Source organism: Argiope bruennichi, chromosome X2 (assembly GCF_947563725.1).
Source record: "Argiope bruennichi chromosome X2, qqArgBrue1.1, whole genome shotgun sequence".
Lineage (NCBI taxonomy): Eukaryota > Metazoa > Arthropoda > Arachnida > Araneae > Araneidae > Argiope > Argiope bruennichi.
Window position 1 is genome coordinate 12,263,768 of NC_079163.1, and position 22,793 is coordinate 12,286,560.

Here is a 22,793-nt window from a genome sequence, read left to right on the forward strand (position 1 = left end):
CGTAATCCTCAAACTTTTCTTCAGGCTCTCTAGAAATAAGTTGAACAATGTCTGGCGGAAGAAGACACAAAAGATGAGAAACCCACTCTTGTTTCTCTATTTTAAATTTTTTAGCTTGACGCTCAAAATTGACAAGATAAAATCTTATCTTTTCTTCCTTAGGGTTAAATTTTGGAACTATTTTCTGCAATTCTGGGTGATATTTTTGATTACTTGGACTAGCATCCATTACATCGACTGGATTATTAGAATTACTTAATTTTAACTTTTCTAGTTCAATTAACATTTTTTGCTTTTGCAATTCGATTTTGGCCTTCTTTTCTTCTTAGTTCAAATTGCCTTGCTTCTCGCGTTGTTTAATTTCTTGCTCTTTCTGCCTTTCTTCAATTTATCTTTTCTTCACCAAAGTTTCCGCAAGGGCTTTAACGTACTCTTCATCATATACCTCCATCTCCATTATCATTTTCCTAATAGTTACAACTTTTAATTTATCGTTAACTTCTAAATCTAAATCTTGACCTAAACTCACAAGTTCAGTTTTTCTTAATCTTCCCCAGAAAGGCATTATATGTAAGTACAGTAATTCACAAAAAGAAAAATAATAATCATCAAAAATAGCAATCAATAAGCCGTTATACTATTCTTTAAGTTATATCTTACACAAAATTTTTTTTAAAAAAAAATACTCAATATCACACAATGCAAACATTTTTTTTAAAAAATCTGTTTTGAAAAACTAAGCACTTTTATTTAAAACAATCCAATTTCTAGTTTGTATATTTTTCTTCACTCAATCAATAACTGATAAACAAAAAGTTTCTCCCTTTACACTAATACGAAAATAAAATATCCGTTCTCTTTAATCAATATATAACACAATTCTACAAAATATTTTAAAAAAACAAACCATCCTATAAGGAATGAATCAAAAATTTCTAAAATGTATCTTTACAACAAGAGAAAAAGAAACTCGGAACATTAATTTCCGGTGATGGAAGGGATTATTCATTTGACTGACGTCCAATGATCTCTTTAGAATTGCAATAAATTTACACAGACAACAATTATAAAGAAGAAAAAAAACATAGCTCTTTTCACTAAACATTGATGTAGAAACACATTTTTTCATCAACGATAAAAGATTACTACTTCTTTTAAACGATTCATACATATAAAATAATATAATTATGAATTTACAAAGAAAAATAAATCCTAAGCAAAATTGCAAGTTTCAATACCTTGAGAAGCCTTTAATTTTTACAAAATACTTTCGTTTCACAAAGCACTGGCTTACACCTACTTCTGTTTTAAAATTACTTTAATTTTCAAATGGTACTGGCGTACTCAAATATATATTTCTAAATTGACAATTCAATTGTTTTTAAATTATTTCAATTTTCTACTAATACTGGCGTACTCAAATACAATTTCTAAATCGACAATTCACAACTATGGTAACATTTACAAAGCACTGACGTTCATATATATAATTCTGAAAGTGATCTTTCAATTAACACTAATTTATATTAATTGAAATACAAAATAACTTTAACAAAGCACTGACGTACTTGAAAAATGTTGTATATTATGATTTATTTTGTTATTCTAGTTGCACTGACGTACAATTCTATTTCAGAAGTAGTAAATTTCTAACAACACTGGCGTGTTAGTTTATAAAATAACTTGAAAGTGACCTTCCAAAAATGTGTGCTGGCGTACAAACAGAAAATAAGTACTTCGAAATGTTTAGCAAAACAAAATCCAATCAATCTACTATTGATATCACTTTTACCTAAATTAATAATATTTTATTCAATTCGAAATAACAAGTAGTGCTTCAAAATTATTTCTTTTGTATAATTTCAAAATTAATTTTAATTTTTGTAAGAAATTGACATATCCCAATTCTTTTTTTAGAACAAGAATATGAAGCACGCGATGCTATTTCGTTTTGGTTTTGCTTCAGTACGAAAATTTTTGGCACTCGCCCATTTAGCAGAAACACAACTTTGAAGATAATCCATACATGGGCCTTTTAATTCCATTTTTTAAATATAATTTATGGATTCCGAGGGCTGCCACCATTTATTAGGTTGTGACGTCTCTTAAGAGCGAATAATAGTCAACAACTTTTTAGTGCAATATGTTTTAATAAGTAATTAATTGCACACATCACAGGTACACATATATAAAAGATAAAAAGTTATTTTAGTATTAAATGGGCAGTTTTTCAACAGTTTTCTGAGGCCATATTCCACGAAACACATCACACACACGTCGTCTTACCACATACCACTCATTCTCACGTCACTCCATCACAGCTTTCACTCTTTCTGGTCTTTTTTGAGTTCGTACATAGAGGGCGCTAGTCGGTACAATACCAAATTTCGCTGTAATCCGTTCACCAATTTGTGTTGTAGGATGCTGTTTATAGGGGAAGTTTAATTATAACCACCCTGTATACTAAATTTTTAATTCCAATGCGCTAGAGTGCCTCAATACCGTGGGTTGCGGAACTCTACAATACGTTACTGAAAATTTCAATTTTGTGCTGCTGCTTTTATATTTGTTTATATCTGGAACACAGAATTTAGAAGTTATTTATTGTGCTAATTTTGAGCAAAACTTTTTTTTCTCCGTCGAACAATCAGTCTTCAAATCTGACTATATTTAGTTGCGAATGGTGTATTATCTTGCAGCTGCATTTCAATTTTAAGTTTATTTAAATATTGTGTTGTGGCATCCGTGCTCTTGACTGCGTAGAGCAACAATACAAAGATTTAAAATATATACATACCATTTTGACAATAAGAATGTTTAAAAAAATTTGCGGAGTTTTAAAAAAACATTGAATCAAAAATTTAAAGGAAAAAAAATACCAAAACTTGTTTAAACAAATTTAGTTTTGTGCTTTAAAATGTATACAAGTAGGTAAATTTTTGTAACGCATATGAAATTTTAGACTTATAAAAACTTATATAGAAATAATTAAACAAAAAAAGGTACTTGAAAAATGATGGCAATATTCGAATTATTCATACTTGCTCTTAATTTCAAATTTAAATTAATGCATTTTTTAAAGACAATAATAATTAATCTTACTTAATATCTTAGTTGGACCGTAATATCTTAATTCATTGGATAAATGCTATAAATATGTCTAAACATAAATAATATTTAGCATCCTCTTCCCGAACAGATATATTTTTGAGTTCCGGTTATTTGTTTCATTTTTAAACTTACTTTATAAAAGTATTAAAAATTATTACAAAACTGCTTTTACATTACTTCTGGAGGTTATTTTGGATGTTTAAAATAAAATAAGGATAAAAAAAATGTGCTTCAATTGTTAATATATTTGAAATGTAAACGATGTATAATTCTTTTATTATGATTAAGTAGAAATATTTGGCAGTATAATAATTCTGTTTAGGGAATAGAAAACAAATTATATAGAAATGACAAGTTTAACACAAATATTTTATATATTAAAAGATGACAATATTTATGGGAATATTAATAATAATTATGTGCAAAGGTTAAAAACAATGAAGAGCAACAAAAATAAACACTAACCAAAAGCCAAAACAAATTCGAATACTAAAATTGTGAATATCGATTTACCGCATCACGGACCATGATATCGATATTTTTCAAAAACTGATGTCAAAAAATCGATTTTTTTTTTTTTGGTAAATCGAAATCGGCACAGTCCCAGTTGCAAGTATGGATACCGTTAAGCTAATTGACTTTGAAGTACTCAGCAAGTACTGTCTTTGCAAAAGCAAACAGAAGCACGCAAAAAATTTGAAAAAGCAATTTTCAAGGCTCAAGTGGAATTTTGGTGGTAAAAGGTGCTTGTAAAGTGTTTGAACGGTCTTTAGTATTCCATGATGCACGTTTTACTAAATATTAAGGTGACGGCGACACCAAACCCTTTGATACTATAAATAATATATATATATTTAGGGAAATGAATATCCTGTTGAAAAATTAAATGCATTGATCATGTAATGAAACACATGGGATCAAGACTTTGGAGGTTAAAGGAAAAAATGAAGGGGCAATTAATTTAATGGAAAACGTCTGTCAAGAAAAAACCGCTTGTTTGACATTAAAATTGACAAAATTCAAATTATAGTTTATCTATTCGGCAAAATCTGAACAGTGTTCATGCTATGCCATCCATTTGGGGAATTTTAACTACAAACTATCCACAGATGAAAATCCGCAGCTTGGTTTTTGCCCTTCTGGTAAGGATACATGGTATGTATTTTAAAAAAAGGCTCAAATTGTGCGGAGTGCATATGAGCACAAAAGTAATCTACCAGTGGCTTTAATAGAAGCCATGCTTCCTGTGTTTAGGGATCAATCCACTCCCGCTTTACTGGAAAAGTATATGCATGGAACATGCAAAATTCAAATGAAAGTGCGAATAACGTCATTTGGTTGTGTATTCCCAGAAGAAAACATTTGTGCAACTTGAAGCAATATGCACTTCTAATGAGGAAATTGCTGCAAAATTGCAAATTCTTCAAAAATTAGGCATACAACCAGGTGAATACACCTTCCGTGCTCCAAAGTGCCTCGATAGAGAAAAGCGTTTGAGAGCAAGATATGCCTTTTCTCAGCAGTCGAAGGAGAGGAGAAAAAAAAAAAAAAAAAATGAGAGGAAAAAAAAAAGTTACAAAAGAAAGAGAGGGAAAACAAGAATAAAAATAATGTAAAAGTTGCAGACTAAGGTACTGGAATGTTTCAATAAGGTAAGAATTTCTCGTTTAAATTACATTAGCACTCGAGGATATTTTAAAAATTGTATGTACCTTTATCTCAAAAGCCACATTACAAGCATACTTTAAATTTTTCCACTTATTATATACTTATAATTGTATATGTTATGGCTGCGGTAGGTCTAATTCTGGGGGTATGCCAGCAAAGTAATAAATTCTTCGATAATGAACAATTAGAGAATAATGGACTTAATCAATATTAACTATAAAAAATAAATTTCTTACTATTAACACTCATAATAAAGGATCAGCAATTAAAGGAAAGTACAAGCATGTCTACTCTGTATGAGTAAGACAGGTAAAGTGAAGTATTTTAAACAGGATATAGGGGGCGACACCATACACTGAAACAGGAAGTAGCAGGTAATACAAATATCCCAGCCCCCGTTGAAATACTGCTTTCAACAGATAAATCAATACAAATTTGAGAAAAAAATACATATAATAACATGTTCAATTAAATGAGATATAAGCAAAAAATAAATAAATAACAAGTAAATGCAAATACACTAATATATTAATATATATGTAATACAAGAATGATAATTACTAATTAGCACATTTTTTTATACAGTAGGTAAAATAAAATCTGTGATATTTTTTTAAATTTTATTTTCTATCAGGAAGTTTAATAATCACAACTCTAGTTTTATTATTTTTCCCAGGGAAAGCGTCTGTAATTCTGTCTCTGATCCATTTGGTACTTGGAAGGAATTCGTTTTTAACCAAAACAAGAGTGCCTATTTCAACATTATTTTTGTTAAATTTCTATTTACTCCTTTCTTGTAAATTATTTAGGTAATGAATGCTTGGGAAGTAAGATTAGGCACAAATTCCAAATGGATCTCTTTCGTAACCATGCATACAAATATGCAGACATAAATGTTATTCAGTACTCCTTTACACTGGTTTTTATATTTTTCCAAGAATGGACCACAGAAATCTACTCCACAGTTGTTGAAAGGAAAAGTAGGAATTACCCTTTTTTTGGGCAAATTACCATTTATTGATTTGACATCACATGTTTATTTTTAAAACAAATTATACAATCGTGAACAATTTGGCGTGTTAGATTTCTACCATTAAGTGGCCAATATTTACGACGAACATAAGCAAATAGTTAGAACCAACATGAAAGTATTTATTATGATAATATTTAATAATCATTAAAGTTATAACATTCTTACTCAGGAACGCTATAGAACATTTTTCACTGAAAGACAAAGAGGAGTTTTGTAATCTACCTCCAACACGAATAATATTATTTTCATCAATAAAACAATTTAAAGAAGCAAGTTTGCAAGGTACAGGTTCACCTTTGAATAAATTTTTAAATTCACTGGGAAGTTCTATTTTTTTAACAGTATTTAATAACCATATTTCTGCTTCAGTAAGTTCCTTGTGAGTAAAAGGATCCGTGATGCATTTGTCACTTGGTGACTTGGCATTTTTGATGAATCTGAAAATATAACTAAGAATTCGAATTAATTTACAAAAGTTATTAGTTACAGAAGTTTTAAATTCTTTCTTAATGTCATCAATACAGTTTTGAGAATGTTTAGCATGTACAAGCTTTGAAGGATCGGGACCCTTCCACCACAGTTGACTCTTGACCAAGTCTGGGATATTCAAACCTCTGGAAAGGAGGTCAGCTGGGTTTTTTTTTCAGACGATATATGTTGCCATGAAAAGTTTGTAGTTAATTCTTGTATTTTTGCCACTTTATTAGCTACAAATTTCATGAGAAGGTGAGGTGAAGTCCTTATTGTGGAATCAGAATACAAGATTATTTCTGGAATATCAGTCTTGAGTGCAGCCGCAACTTTGTTTACTAGCCTGGACAGCAGGAGGCAGACCAAAAGCTCTAACCGGGGAAATGGATAAAGTCTTGAGCAGTGCTGCTCTTAATTTGCTACAACAAAGGTGACAGTTCATGTTACCATTCTTCGTGTGAACAGAAACATATACTACAGCTGCAAATCCCTTTTCCAATCCAAGAAGTGCGATTCTTAAAGGATGCTGTAATAGGACAAATCTTGGAAATTTAATTTTTTCTAAATCCAGTAAGGATTGGACAAATGAAGTCCATTTGTTGGAAACTGTTATAGATAGTTTCTTATTCCAATCTAGTTTAAGTAGCCATAATGTTTGCATGAAGAATTTGGCTTTACTTATTACAGGTCATAAAAGACCAAGAGAGTCAAACAGGCGTGCGATTTGAGAGAGGACATCTCTCTTCGTGAAGATCGAATTGGTAGGAAGAGAAACTTTGAAACAAAAGTTGTCTGAAGAGCTATTCCACAAAACACCCAAAGTTTTTACAATTTCTTCAGATAACTGATCGAAATTTATGTCGGGAGACTCATTGTTTGCACGTGAGAAATTCCAATTGGTAAAGCTTATTCCTGTACTTGTAAAGAGAAGAAGTTCAGTTTTTAACAGTTCAAGTTCATGGAGACTGGAGCATCTAGTTAAGATATCATCCTAGTAAACATCTTGCAGAACAACATTAGTTGCAATGGGAAAGGTGTCTTTCTCGTCCATTGCAAGTTGATTTAGAACTCGCGTAGACAGGTGACATGCAATTGTTGTTCCATAAGTGAACGTTTTCAATTTATAAATTTGAACTGGTTCATTTGGAACCTTTTTCCAAAGAATTTTCTAAAAATATCTATGTTGGAGATTTATTTCAATTTGTCTAAATATATGGCATATGTCACAGCTAAAGAAATAACGATTACGCACACGAAGCATTATAGAAAATAAGTCTTCTTGAATTGTACTTCCTTTACACTGAAAATCATTAAGGGAGAAATTTAGGTTAGTTTTTTGTGAGCCATTGAAAACCACTCTTAAGGGACTAGCGCGATTGCCAGATCTAAGTACACCGTGGTGTGGAAGTAAAAATCCATCGTCAGATTTTATTTCATCAAATTTCAAAACTTCTTCCATATGACGTAAAGCAAGATATTCTTCAATAAATTCTGTGTAAATAACTTTTAATTTTTTTATCAGGGCCTAGACGTCTCCAGAGTTGATCAAGGCGTTTAGACGCAATGGTTCTAGAATCCTATAAATTTCCATTTTCTTCAATATTTTGTTTGAATAGTAGGAAACAGAATATCTACCACAAGGTTTCCTAACGTGCTTTCTTTCAAAAATGATCTTCACAGTATGAAAGTTCATCGTCAAATTTAGCTTGCTCTTCTAAAATATTTTCTGTTTCCCAAAAAAAGCGTAGGATGTCTAAGTTACTTAAACCCTTTGAAAGGAAATAGTGATTTGGATAGCAAGATTCATCATTATACGATTCCTGCGACAATAAATCCAAATTTAGATTCTACTAATCTGAAGTTACAGTTAGGCAATTTTATTTGGTTTGGACCAAAAATATCAAAAAAGAGTTCACTTCCTAACACGCAAGAAATCTCTTGAAGGTTGATTAAAATCTTTATTCGCAAGAATATAACCTGGAAGAATTGTAAGTTCCGAAATATTTATCTTTTTTAAAGGACTAATTTTTATTATCTCTGAAGTGAGGAAAAAGTCAACATCATTCAAGTGAAATGTATCATCTAAGTTCGAAACAGCTGCCTTTGCAAAATGATTAATTCTTGAAAGAGAATTATTTAGACCTTATACGGTGGAGTTGGTTTTTATTTTATTTAATTCTAACATTTCTGCTGCCTTCAACGTTAAATAATTATTTTCTGAAGCAGAATCAAAAACGCAACGAAGGTTTATTTTCCCCTTGGACCATGAATAAAAATCATAGCAGTATTAAGCAGTTCTTTGCTAATAGAATCGCCTTTGGAAGCCAAGGTCACTGATGATTCAGACACTTCGCTCGCTGTAGGAGAATTTATTTTTTGATTAGTAATATATTTGTCTTCACATAGTAAGATATTATGCATTGAGTTAATATTTTTGTTTTTGCAGTTTATACAGGAAAAGGAACTGGGACAATTGTTAGAATGATTTGTTGACAGACAGCGATTACATAATGGTTTAATTTAACAATTTCCTTCCTTTCAAGAATTGAACGATTTTTAAATTTATCACATTTATATAAGGAATGATAAAAATTGCATTCATTCATGACGCGTTTTTTATTTTGCTTGTTTTTGTATAAAAGAGATTTAACTCTAGACGAATTATTATTTTCACTGAAAACGGAAGTTATTTTACATTTTGTTGGGTTATTTCTTGTCGAGAAATCTAGTTTAATAACAGATTCTAGCTGCATGCATCTTAATTCCAAAAATGAAAGGAGTTTTTCTCCTTTCATTTTTGGAAAGAATGGAACTGGAAAAAGCTGGGAACTTCAGTCGTTGTCAGATTTAATTGGAATAATCTTTGAAATTCCTTATCAATTTTATTACTTAACACACGTAATATTATAGCATCAGATAAAGGATTAGATTCAAATTATAGATATTTTTAACGATCGAACATGACTTTTAACAGTATCGATTAATGATCTAATTTGAGTAGGATTTTCATTATGAACTTTATTAATTGAAAGTATTTCGGATATGTGTATATCAACTAATGCTCGTTTATTTTGATGTCTATTTTCTAAGGCATTCAACAGAGAATCAAAAGTATCTTGATCGCTTTGAATTAACGCTGCTTCGTTTTTTTTTAAAGAACTTTTCAGATATAGATACTTTTCAGAGTTTTTGAGTCTCATCCAATGATGGGTTGTTTCCAATAACATTCATAAACTGAGATTCGAAGATCTCAAATTCTTGAAAATTTCCACTAAATGTAGGCAAAGGTAAGTCAGGTATTTTAATATTTGCTTTTGGAATAGTGCAAACAGTTTCTCTTTCGTTTTCATATTTAGAAAGAAATGCAAGAAGGCTTACCTTCATTTCTTCAGCAAAATTTTCCAATTCAAGAGTAACTTCTAAAGCACCTTTTAAATCCTCATCATCAGGTAGAGCAGCACATAATTCACACTTTATTTGATTGAATCCTCGCAGAATATCGTTAACTAATGTCAGCTTAGTGCTAATTTGTATAGTATCCTTTTTGGAGTCATCGGAAGGCTGGAATTCCTTGATGAAGGTTTTAAACTTATTAATTTTAGTTTTAAATGCGCCTCTTTGACGATTTAAAGCCGTGAACGACATTTTATAAAGCTATCTCACCGGTACATGGACGGACCAATTCTATTATGGCGGAGGTAGGTCTAATTCTGGTATGCCAGCAAGTAATAAATTTATCGATAGTGAACAATTCGAGAATAATGGTCTTAATCCATATTAATTATAAAAAAAATAAATTTATTACTATTAATTCATAATAAAGGATCAGCAATTACAAGGAAAGTAAAAGCACGTCTACTCTGTATGAGTAGGACTGGTAAAGTGAAGTATTTCAAACAGGATATAGGGAACGACACCATACATTGAAACAGGAAGTAGCAGGTGGTACAAACAGTATATGCTAAATTGAAATTTTGTGATATTACAAAAATATTTATTAGTATTACTGATCTGGTGCTAGAAAATAAAATTTATTGAAAAATTCTCAGTGATATTCAGTTAAATTTAAAAAAAATAATTTATATTTTTATTTCATTGAAGAGATAAATGTCAACTTAATCTATAGAAAAAATATTTTTCGTCTATGGTGGTAAGATTTCAAAGTGAGAATATATCTTTACTCAGCAGTTAAAGGGAAAAGAAAGAGAAATGGAGGATGCTTAAAATTATATATAGTCTGTAGACTATTGTGTTGGAATATTTTGATGCAACACTATTTTTAATTTTAAATTGCATTATCTCAGAATAGTTCTTTTGGAATTCTGTGTACCTTTTTCTCCAAATCTACTTAATACATGTTCTTGAAATTTTGTCCATATAAATATACATACTGAGGTGAAAGTTTACTGACATTGCTGAAATATTTCTTAATATGGCGGATCTTCAAAATTAGGAGCAACGTTCTGTTAATTAAAATAAATAAATAAACCACGCAATATCTAGGTAGCATTTAAAAACGAATTTAGAGAAACATTTCAACTGAAACAGTGGAAAATTTTTTATATGTGTATCTTTAATAATTTCTGAGAAAAAGGTACATAAAGTTGTGTAATTTAACATTGTTGGTATAGGGGGGATCGTATGAAGGGGATACAGACTCCCTCTAACATATTTGTGGGAGATGAGATTTTATTAAAACATTTATATTTGAGTTAATGCAAAGGAGGAGGAAAAAAACTTTTTGAAAATGTGACTGCCCATTTAGTTGGCTAGATTGATTATCCTTTTCAGTTTATGATCATCCCTCTCCTTTTATTTATATTATGACATCAATTATTTAATTTATATAAAGCATCTCTTTTTCTTGCAGTATTGGGAATAGACGTATGCTCTTGTTGACAATGTTAAAAAAAAATGATGAAAATTAAATGTTGAAATCTCGGTGGTATTGAAGTCCTGTCATATATCCTATATTGGTGACAATTAAATCCATCATGATGTATATCTACATATGATGTATTATCTAATAGTAAAGTATTTTTTCATTCAACCGTAAATAATAAATAGGAATTTTATTTCCCCTATTACTTGAATTATAAGGGGAAAAGGTATTGTAGAATTCGGCCGAGATAAACAAAATGATACTTAATTTTTGTCCCGTCAAATTTAACTTATTATAATGCAGCATACAGTTAAGTTTGGTGTTTCATCGATATATTTTCAAGCATAGATATTTAGTCGATATGTGTTATCAGTAAGGTGCAATTTTTAAAATTTATCCCTTTGCACTCTGAAAAGTAAAGAGATGCATTATAATACATATATAAGTGTAAGGATTCCTTTTAGTTTGTTTAGAAATCCCTGAAATAGTTGCAGGTTAGTTATAATTCCTAAAAATTAATATGCAAAATTTTTTTATTACGCAACTTTTATAATCAATTCCTGGAAGACCGAGCTTCGCCGGCAGGGTTATATATATATATATATATATATATAGTGTGTGTGTAAGCAAGCATTATTTTATGTGAAACAGAAAGAATGCAGTTTCGAAGACAGTGAAGAGACTTTCGATTTCGTGACGTCATTTTATTTCATCTTGGAGAAGCACGCATTATTTACAGCAAAAGCGACGAGCAACACACGACACAGAAAGGAATGAGGAAAAAACACTTTAACATTTTAACCCCGGTCTTATATAACCTGAGATTTTGATAGAGAAAATATTTCTTTATAGTGCTAATATATTATTAAGATTTCGATAGGGATTTTTGCTACACGCGTCGACGAGGTAAGGGAAAATACAGGGATCTTTCAAAAAGAATGTGCTTACTGGGCATTTTTCTATCCCTTCTCACGGAGCATGGGGATGTGAGGTTTTTAGCCGATTTAGCAATTTTGCAAAGCTACTCTTGAATGAATTAAGTAGAAAAAGTGGATTTGGATCACAAAATAAGGGAATATTTTTAGAATGACGTTACTATGATCTAAATTAAGATAAAATCTTGGAGATTAATTAAATTTAAATTAAAGTTTAAAATATCATTATATATATATAATCGTGTTTTTTCGGAGGAAATATTTCGATACGAATCACATACTAATTACTTATGAATATTTTTTCAATCTTAACTACATATGAATTGGTCATTTCAATAAAAAAAAAGCATGAATGCACTTAGTTTGCATGTTATTCGAAACAATCTGCTGTATTACAGTATTCATTTTACAGTTTATTTATCGTTACTTATATTTTTTTAATGTAAACTCAATTTTACCGTGATAAAATCGGGTCTTATCACAATACAACTACTACAAAAATTGATGAGGTGGCGCTATATGACATAGTCAGCGTGAGAGCTGATAGAAAAAAGGCTCTAATAGTTCATTTGTGTGTGTGTGTGTGTGTGTGTAAAATCTCGTTTTTTCGGATAAGACACCTATATAGATAAACTTAAAAAGCAAAGCCTTGTCTAAATATAAAATTTGATCCGAATCGTTGGAACCGTTTCCGAGATACACGAAATAAATTTATATATGTACAAGAATTGCTCGTTTAATAATCATTATCTAAAAAGAATGTGAAAACGATACATCCTGCTCACTGGCAGTTAGACTTGGACATAGGAGTGCAAAGGTTTAAGCACTTTGCGTTTAAGCGTCATTATTTAAAAAAAAAAAAAAAACACCCTTTTTATTTATTTTGCAAGAATTGTTTTTCATTCGTTCAAAATGAGAATTTATTCACGAATTGTTGTCACCTGATAGATTGAAATTGTATATGGCAATTTATCTGGAATACTTACAATATCAACTAATGTGTTTGAAAGGAACATTTGTGTAGCTGTTTAAGAAGTTCTGTAAAAAAATTTTCAAAATAATTGCTATCTTTTATCTTTATATTATCTTGACTAATTTTTTTTCTTGTACATATTTTAGGGTTTTGATCTGTGAGATGAACAAGTGTGTGTTGGGCAGTCATTGGCAAGATTACACCATGCTGTGTTGTGAAGATAAGAACAAATCTTAGTTAAAGAAGAGTGGTGGAAAATACTAGATATTAATATAAGGCCCTGATATGTATGGCTAAAGAATGTAGTTTGGCTGTTATGCAGTGAATCTACAGTGTTAGTTAATACTGCAGTGGTTAGTGATGATCCCTCCCCCTTGAAAACATTTTCTAGTAATATCTTTTTATAATTCTATGAATTGAGCATCCAGTCGCTTTAAATCTTAAAAACCTCATTTTCAATCTGTGGCAAATATCCAAGGTATAGCAAAGTCCTGTATTTACAGAGTAAATTAAAACCTATTTTTCTAAATATATGTTGGGATTGGTGATAGGTGAGAATCCTCCTTTTCTAAAGTGGTTAATGGAATGCAGACCCTCACCATCCTATAGTGAGTGCTGTCATACCACTGCATAGTTTAATACTTTGAATTTTAATTTATGGCAAAGAGTTATAGGTACTCTTAACTGTTTTTAATTGTCATCTGTTTCTTATGCATTTTTTATTTAGTCATATGTCACTGCAAGTAAATGTTTTGATGTACTTGATTCTCATGGTGTGTGTCTTCTAGAGGCTTATAATTTGTTTTACTGTAGAATTTGTACCATAAATTCTAATCAAAAAAATGTAATGCAAATTAAAAAGTGAACACCTGTAAATTTGTATTTGTGATTTTTATTTCATTTTAAAGTTCACAAAAAATATTTTAAACAAATTTATTCTTGAATTCATGCTCATTAAGGGAGTTTTTTTCTTTCTCATTGCCTTTAATTTTTCATTGCTTACAGCTATAATCACATATTTAATTATACTAATGTGGTTATGAATTATTTGATAAGACCTCTTACAATGTATCCAAGTTGCAGAGATAAAAATTAACTTGCCATCCTTGGGAACTATAAAAGATGCATGAAAATTTTGCATTACAAAAGAGATTGATTTTGTATGAAATGGCACCTTGCATGCATTGAACACTTACGGCTAGTATACTTAAGCCGTTGATTTGTTTATGATATCCGTTACAAAATGCATCAGAAAGCACAGATTGCCTAGCTTATCTGATATTTTGTGCAATCTGCTTATACTTCAACTGCAGAATATTTGGAACCAACATAACTGTGCCCCTCCGTGTTATCCAACAGATGTAATAAAGTCGAAATATTTCTGCAACAAATCGTTCGCTGTAATGGTTTCATAGAGTGTTCACCACATTTGTGAACTTTATTCCATTAGACCCTCCCATATTTTACTACTTTCAAGAAGAGGCGTATAAGACCCCTCTGACAGCATTTTAACACTTATTACATATAAATGTGTATTATGGCTGAGATTAAACAAATTTATCATTGATTTTGCATGTTTTTAGTGACTACTGTTGATATTTTGAAATTAAAAGTTAGAGAAGATTTAAATGAGTCCTGTATACTATCTTAAAAAGGATTCTTGTTTAACTGTTTTAGGACATAATTCATTCTACATTTATATGCGTACAAATATTAATAATATAGTCCTTAAGTAGTTAAAACAAATTTTACACAATTCCCTCTTTTCCATTTATGGTATATTTTAATCATACCATATGGATTAAAATAAAAAAAGATATTGTTGGACAATGAAATCCTGAGATCACAAAGAAACCACTTTAACTAAATGAAAATGGATCAGCATTTTTAGAGTATTGCTAGTTGATTGCTACCGGTGATATTGCTGAAACTGAGTATCACTTATCAAAGTACTTGTTTTTGTTCGTGTTAAAAAATGTTTAGCAGTTTAAGTATAACAAATTTTTACTCTTCCAAGTCTGTTGGCATGGTGTACATTGAACATCCCTTAGAATTAGGCAGCTTCTAGTCTAAGAAAAGTGTATCAATGCTACTGTCAGAAAAAATGCATCTTAGTTACTGTAAACATGTGATTGAAAAGGGCTATTAACATGTAAAAACAATTTCTTTTTTAAAAAAGGAACTCCTCTAATTTTCAAAATTTAATTTTATTACTATTGACAATTCATACAAGAAATATTGAAAGAAAGGCATTAATGTGTTCGAGACGGAGCTGAATTCAATGCACTTTTCATTTCGACTGACAAAGCATCAAGATAACGAAGTGTCAGTCCGTAGGGTCCACTGTTTGCAGAATGGAAATTACCATGCGAATCTTTGGGAACTGACACCATCTCAAAAATAGGGTGTTTATAATTTGTGACTCTATTCAGTCCCCTCTAGAACCCGTTCTATCTATCGGATTTTGATAAAACTTGTTATATGCGCGCTATGAACCATGGAGAAAAGATTTCTGAAATAAAGGATAGTTCAAACTTTGACCACCAGATGACACTTTTTAAAAAAATTCTTCATTCAAGTTAGTCAAACCCATAAAGAGACTTGCAGTCAGAGCTCGATAATCATTCTGCGTGCCTTTGTCATTGTTAATCATACCTTTATAGAAGAAAGACCGAGCTATACTGGTAAAAATGTTATATCAAAACGACAGCAATATCTTAGCTGTATTGTGTTAATATCGTCGTTTAAATGGACTGCGATAAGTGCCCATGTCAAAGAATGATTTTGAAGAAGATAATTATGAAATTTGAAGAAACTGCAGCCTTGGGTATGCTGCCAGGAAGAGGGCGGTGACTGGTTGCGAATGAAATTGTCAGAGCCGCAACTGCTGTTATTGAAAAAGCCTCCTGTTCCATCTATTCTTCAACAAATGCTCGATCGGTGTCACGTGAGTTGGCGATTCCGTGGTCGATAGTACGAAAAACTATGCGATCCGTTTTAAAATGGTATCCGTATAAGTTGTACGTGGTGCAAATGCTGCAACCTCAAACCAAACACGCTATGAATCGGCTGGTTGATTTTTGGCGAGAATGGAAGTTGATGGTGGTTGTTCTTGGCAAATTCTATTGTAAGATGAGACGCTCTCTTCTTTAGATGGAGCTGTAAATAATCAAAATTACTTGGATCAAATTGAAATATTGTGTGTTTCATTCTCATAATTCCTGTACCAACAACCACTGCATTTTGATTACGTGACTGCATGTTGTGAATTTATTGCATATTTTATCCTCGGGCCGTTTTTTTTTTTTTTTTTTTTTTGGAAACTTTTACTCCTCAGTGTCCTAAAGCATGCTCTATCACGAGTGCTCCGCATAGTAAACTCCTTCGCCTGCAGGTAATTCCTTCTTTACAGGAAAGGCAATGTTTGTAGACTGCTGTCTTGCAAGATGTTACAACTCTCCACATTGTGTGCCAAGTCGAAGAACTGCTTCGTACGAACTTGAGCGAGAATCGTGTAATACCGATGCCTGAACCTCCTCATTCACCCGACTTAAATCCCGTGGTTTCTGGTTGAGGGGATTCTTAAAAGACCGTGTTTATAAAGGAGAAATTAGAACTTTACCCGAGTTGGAAGCCAGCATTTCATATTGCTGAAAACCCTCGAGTTTCTTCACGTTACCATTGATTGAACACACTAATGCGCTTTCAACACATAATTTCTGCCAGTGGAGCACATGTAATTGAATCAATTTTAATGATCCTGACAGTTTTTGCATTCTTTAGGCGCCATAATTCCCCGTGGTAGTCAAAATTTGAACTATTTTTTTTACTGCAGAAATTTTTCCTCCATGGTCCATATAACGTATGAACCAAGTTTCATCAGAATCCGATAGATAGACGGTTCTGAATAGGATCAATTTAATTATAACCATCCTGTATATTACTCATACATTAAAAAAAATTTATAAAGAATAAAATGCAAAAAATTTCGCTAATAAAGCTATATATATATATTCTGAAGCAGAGTAAAAGGGAATGTACATGTATTTATTTTGAACTATAAAATATTTAGTTAAGTACTTTTATTTAGATAAAACAGTTTTAAAGATTGACAACACTTTCACTAAATAATTGAGTAATTGCAGAAATTATTTATTTTTATATCTACATTGAAATAAAATAGTAAAGAAATTGAAATTAAGACAATTTGTACAGTGTTTCTCATAAAACTTTAAATCACACGATTTTTAAATAAATAGACTGTACATTCATTTTACAATCATAAAATATCTTTTCTAAAAATTAAAAAAATCAAAGATCGTTGTTTATTTCTGCACTAACACATTTTGGGCAGGCAGCAGTAATAATATCTTCTTGGTATTCAGACAGAAGAAATTTCATAGTCTGAGGTATGGAATAAAACAGCGATTGCAAAGATTCTTTAAATAAAGGCAATATATTTGCTTGGAAAACTGGAAGGGTGTAATGATGCCCACAAGAAAATATCACAGCATCATTTCCATTCGAATTTAACTTATTGATACTAGATAAAGTATTGTTGAATGATTGCACATACAATTTTTCACTAAGAAGTGATTTTGCTAGTAAATCTACATCGCTAGACGTTAACAGGATGGCAGAATGTGACATGACACCAGTTTGTAAATTGTGCAATATATCCAACCACAATCGATCTTGAGGTATTGAGTCATCCCACGTTAAAGCGTCAGATGCTTGAATTTGATTCAAAACATTGGCAGTATCAGATAAAATGTCCATTTCATCTAAAAGGTTGACTAAATGGCAGCCTTGTTCTACTTTTTTAAGAACCCCATGTATGATAGTTAAGCAGAACCTTGCGGAAAGTGATTTCAAAAATTCACTGTGACTTTCGGGATCCAGGTCAGGTATGTTTTCACTGTATAAAAAAAGTAATACACAATATTTATTACATAAAACTGAATATTTTTTTAAAGATTTTATTAAAATATGAATACGACCTTTTAAAATCTTATCTGTTAACCATTATTAGTACATTAAATGCATACACAGAAAAGGTCAAGATCAAAGCCAGCGTTTAGAAACGTGTTGTAATGAAAATAGTGTTCAATCCTATGACTTCTAACATTGAAAATGCAAAACTTAGACATTTCATTTAAGAGAGGCAGTCCAGTTTTATTTGGAACATATCGTAGTTGTTACTAAACAGTAACACATTTTCAAAATTGTTACATGAAATATTAAACATCAGAAATGATTCAGCAGGAAAAGGAGAAAGTTGTATGTTTTGCAGTATAACATTTTTTATAGATCTATAAAGATTTTGTTACATCTTTTGTAAAGTAAAACGGCCAAATTTCAATTTAATTATTAAATTTTAAAAGGCAGAGCTTCCTCCTTTACAGAGATATCAAAAGATATGTTCACTAGTATATCGCTACTGTACTATCGCTATGTATATTTCTCAATTTGTATTTCACACGATTTTAAGTGAATAGGCATTGATTTTTCTCAGTACTTCTGGGAAATGAAAACCTAGAATATTCCTCTAAAATAAACTGCAGCGATTTAAATCTTGTACCAGCATTATTTGATATTAATATATTCCAAATAAATTCTGATTTCAGAAGTTTGCAGATTCAAGGAACTAACTTTTGCGATTATTTTCATTGAAAATTAACTCTCTAGCCCATTATTTGTAATTATTTATAAGACAATTGATTATATTATTCAGAAATTCAACGAAGTTATAAGCAAACTGTAAAGTAACAAAGGGATTTTTTAAAAATTAATAACTTTTTATTTTACTGGAAATATTAGGACTGTGAATTAAATTTGAGAGATTTACAATAGATGGCGCGACTCATACTACATCACAACGGACACTTCTATCACTATATTCATGTCAAAGCTAAGTCATTAAGCTCTACTTTTCACTATGTGGCATTTTGTGGAAGTGCAAACAACAGATTTTTCTTGGCTCTGAAGATGTCAAATTACGAGCAAAAAAATCACCTTTTCCTGTTTAATTCAAAGAAAAGTCCCGCTGAAAGTTATTGAGCATTGAAAGCTTATGGTGAACATGCTTCATCGATAAAAACGTGTGAGTGTCGGTTTCGACACTTGGCGGTTCCGGTCAACCAAAAAAAGTTCAAAGACGAAATTGGTCGACCAAGATTCATCTCAAACGCAAGATGAACTCGTTGAATGTTGATCGAACAATAGCTTCCAAACGTTGAAATGTACTTGGTATGATTTAAAAGTAAGGAAATCGGGTACCATATGAGTTGAAGACAAGAAATATTTACGTCTGAACAATTAGCACTGACGCGAAGCCAAATATTCATGGTTCAAAGCCCATGCTCTGCTTTTGATGGAATCAGTGTCGTGTTGTTTACTATGTATTTGCTTCAAACAAAACTACCGCTGATGAACGTAACCAATGTGTTTGAGTCGTGCACAGAAGAAAAACCGACCGCAAAGCGAGTAAAGGCACGATAAAATAATTTGTCAACATGTGAAAGCTAGATTACATGTTTATACCATACTTATACCACCCGCCATATTCATCAAATATTGTTCTATTGGATTACTACTTTTTCGATTCATAGAAAGCAACTGGCTAAGAAGAGCTTCTAATCTTACGAAAAATTGGAACGATTGATATAAGCATCAAAAGATGACTTGTTCTTTCGATGCGAAATACGAACGCTGCCAGAATGATTTAGGAATTGAATATCTAGCAATGGACAATAGAAAGATAGCATACAAAATTTTTCACAATAAAGAGTGGGATTTAAAAAAATATTTTAAAAATCAATTCACAGTCCTTTTATTATGAACAATGCTTAATTTTTAAACAAACGTTTGCACAATTAAATACAATTTTACTTTAAACTTACCTAAATATTAAGAGGCTCAAAGGATATGCAAATATACGTTGATAATATTGGAAAAGAGACTCCAAAGGAAGAACTGGTAAGTTATTCGTCATCCAAAATTTTATAATCTATGAAAAACGAATAGCATCAAAATCTATATTTAGTAATGAAACACATCCAAGATATTTTCATTTGTCAGTAGAACTAAAAATGGATACGTATTACTTAAACTTTAATTAAGTAAAATATTAAAATATATGAATTAAGTTCATAAATTTAAAAAATTGTAAAGTTAAAAATTAAATACAAAAGATACAATATACTATATATTTAATACAATATGCTCAGTGCAGCAGAGCCGGGAAAAAAATTTATCTTGATATTTAACGAAGGGATACTGAGTTATGAAAAATGAAAAGCTTGATGTCTGTAATGTATACTTAAAAATATTTTCTAAATTAAGAAAAAAATCCGTAAAATTTTTCATTTTAATTCTATTAAAGTCTTATAATACTGGATTCATCTCTTACATATATATGTGGAGTTTCTTTAAATAATGCGATAGTTTCCAAAGTTTTGAAGTCTAACTGGATACAACGTATATAAAAATGAAGAAGATTATGTATCTTTAAATTACTACCAATTCAATAATAAAATCAACAACCACAAAAAGCGAAATTTTTGAACCAAAAAATCCGAACCACTGAAACGAAAGCGATAATTCACTATTATATCCACCTTATTCAAGCATCTGTTGGATTTGTGGCTGGAGACGTTATAAACAAAATGTAAGCGGCATTTTACGCAAATAATATATATATTTCCAAGTTCAATAATTTTAGATTAATATTAAAAAAGACAAAACGCATTAGCTATTTTTTCTTTAATCAAGTTACATAAATTTTCAGATTATAATTGTATAATTTTCATTGGCAAAGGTAGAGAACTAGAAATAATCATCATCATCATATTTTAATTGCATTTCAATGCAGTAAACTTTTAGTAACTTACATGGGTAAGGAACTTCTTGTTCAAATCAACATTTTCATGATCCAGCAAACTATACAATAAGAATTAAGAGAAAAAATAAAATAAGTAGTATATTTCAAATACGTTTTTAAAATCTGTACATTTGATTGGTTATTTGAAAATGATATTAAACAGTAGGGTTAAGATATTTTGATAATAATATAGTACTTTTTACACTTATTTGTGAAACACCAAGCAAATACACAAAAACTATATATCTTTGTACATGCATAAAACATATTTTTCAAAATAAACAGTACCCATGGGTATTTATCAAAAATTATTAATTAATTTGCTTCAATTTGTTAATTACAAAATATAAAAGAACAATCTGTAATGTACAAATTTGCATTAAAACACATCTTTTATTGAAAGTAATTTTTAGCATTTAAACAAATATGGGAATATTTTTAAGAAATTTAAAAATAATAACATAGATAAAGATAATAAATGACATCTATTATAACCCATTTAACAAACAGAATTTAATTGAAATTTAAAACTGACATTGCATTTTATTTATGTTAAGAATACAAAGGAATTGGTAGGAATAAATAGCAATTAGAAGGAAAAAAGAAAAGGAGTAGGAAACCAAATAAAATACTTCCAGTGCAAAACATGACAAAAGATAAAATAGTACACTCTTTTTTTAAAGGACAAGAGAGAGATATAAAAATAAAATGTTTTTCAGAATTTCACACTAAAACTTTCATATGTAAAAGCGCAAACATTGTAAGCTTTTGTTTCTTCAAAGTTATAAAGTAAATTCATTATAACACACTTTTTAAAACTTATAATTTTTTGTTAAACTGTATATTATATATATATACAGGGTGTCTCAAAAACACTGACAACGGCTTTTATTCCTTAAATATTGATCATAGACATATACTATAAATTACAAAGCTGTGTAAAAAAAGGTGCAAAATGTTATGAAATCGATTAAAATTTACAGGGGATTAAACTTTAAAAAATACAAAATTTAAATTTTTATACGGACCCGGTACAAAAAAAAATCCCAGCGAGTAAAATGTGCCCCATCCTCTACTAAGGTCATGTACAAAATTTCAGAATTTTATCATGAAAACTCTCAAAGATATGTTAAAACAAAGTTGGTGAAGGGTCAGTCACAAATTAAAAAGCAAATATTTACAGCTTCAGTGCAGATGATGTGACGCAAGAATGCATCATAAGGAAATAAAATTGCTTCATATCTTTAGTTTTAAATACAAATTTTAAAATCTATGCTTCCTGAAAAATACTTTCAAATTTTATATCATGAATTACAGAATATAACTTAAAAATAGCACAGTCAATGAACTTGTAAAACAACTTAGAAATGTTGCCTCTGATTGGTGCGTCCCATAATCTCAACAGACGCGTCATTATATTATGGTATTTGTGCTCTGTCATTGATCAATAGCATAGCTTACATAAGAACAACTCTCACATAAATATTTCACATTTCTGCTCCATTTTGAGAGTGCAATTTGCCTGTACAAACAGTATGTCACAATACAGTAACGAAGAACTTTTTGAAATCGTAATGCTTTACAGTTTATGCAATCGCAATGCTAGCGAAACTGCACGGGAATTTCGGCGTAAATATCCTAATTCCCGACATCATTCTGGGAGATTTATTTCCCGATTAGTGCAACGAATGCGCGAAAGAGGAAGCGTATATCCTGTAGGTGGACCAGATAGGCCCATACCTCACTCAACTGATGAAGAAATTGATATTTTGGCTTACTTTTGAAGTCATCCGCATAGTAGTGTTCGTACTGCTGCTTCAGAAATGAACCTATCACGC

The 22,793-nt window shown here is 30.6% G+C and overlaps 2 protein-coding genes across 2 annotated transcripts in view; one reads left to right on the forward strand and one right to left on the reverse strand.

Moving 5' to 3' along the window:
* LOC129960088 (constitutive coactivator of PPAR-gamma-like protein 1) overlaps positions 1-13,949 on the forward strand; it is a 71,324-nt gene extending 57,375 nt beyond the window's left edge. Inside the window, exon 16 of the mRNA XM_056073189.1 lies at positions 13,220-13,949. Coding sequence (XP_055929164.1) covers positions 13,220-13,234 — 15 coding nt within the window. The 3' untranslated portion in view covers positions 13,235-13,949. The remainder of the gene's footprint in view (positions 1-13,219) is intronic.
* A 1,312-nt stretch (positions 13,950-15,261) lies between these two features.
* The window catches only part of LOC129960130 (uncharacterized), an 87,812-nt gene continuing 80,280 nt past the window's right edge, over positions 15,262-22,793 (reverse strand). Inside the window, exons 29-31 of the mRNA XM_056073286.1 lie at positions 20,966-21,014; positions 19,976-20,082; positions 15,262-17,991 (exon numbers count right to left, since the gene is read on the reverse strand). Coding sequence (XP_055929261.1) covers positions 17,385-17,991; positions 19,976-20,082; positions 20,966-21,014 — 763 coding nt within the window. The 3' untranslated portion in view covers positions 15,262-17,384. The remainder of the gene's footprint in view (positions 17,992-19,975; positions 20,083-20,965; positions 21,015-22,793) is intronic.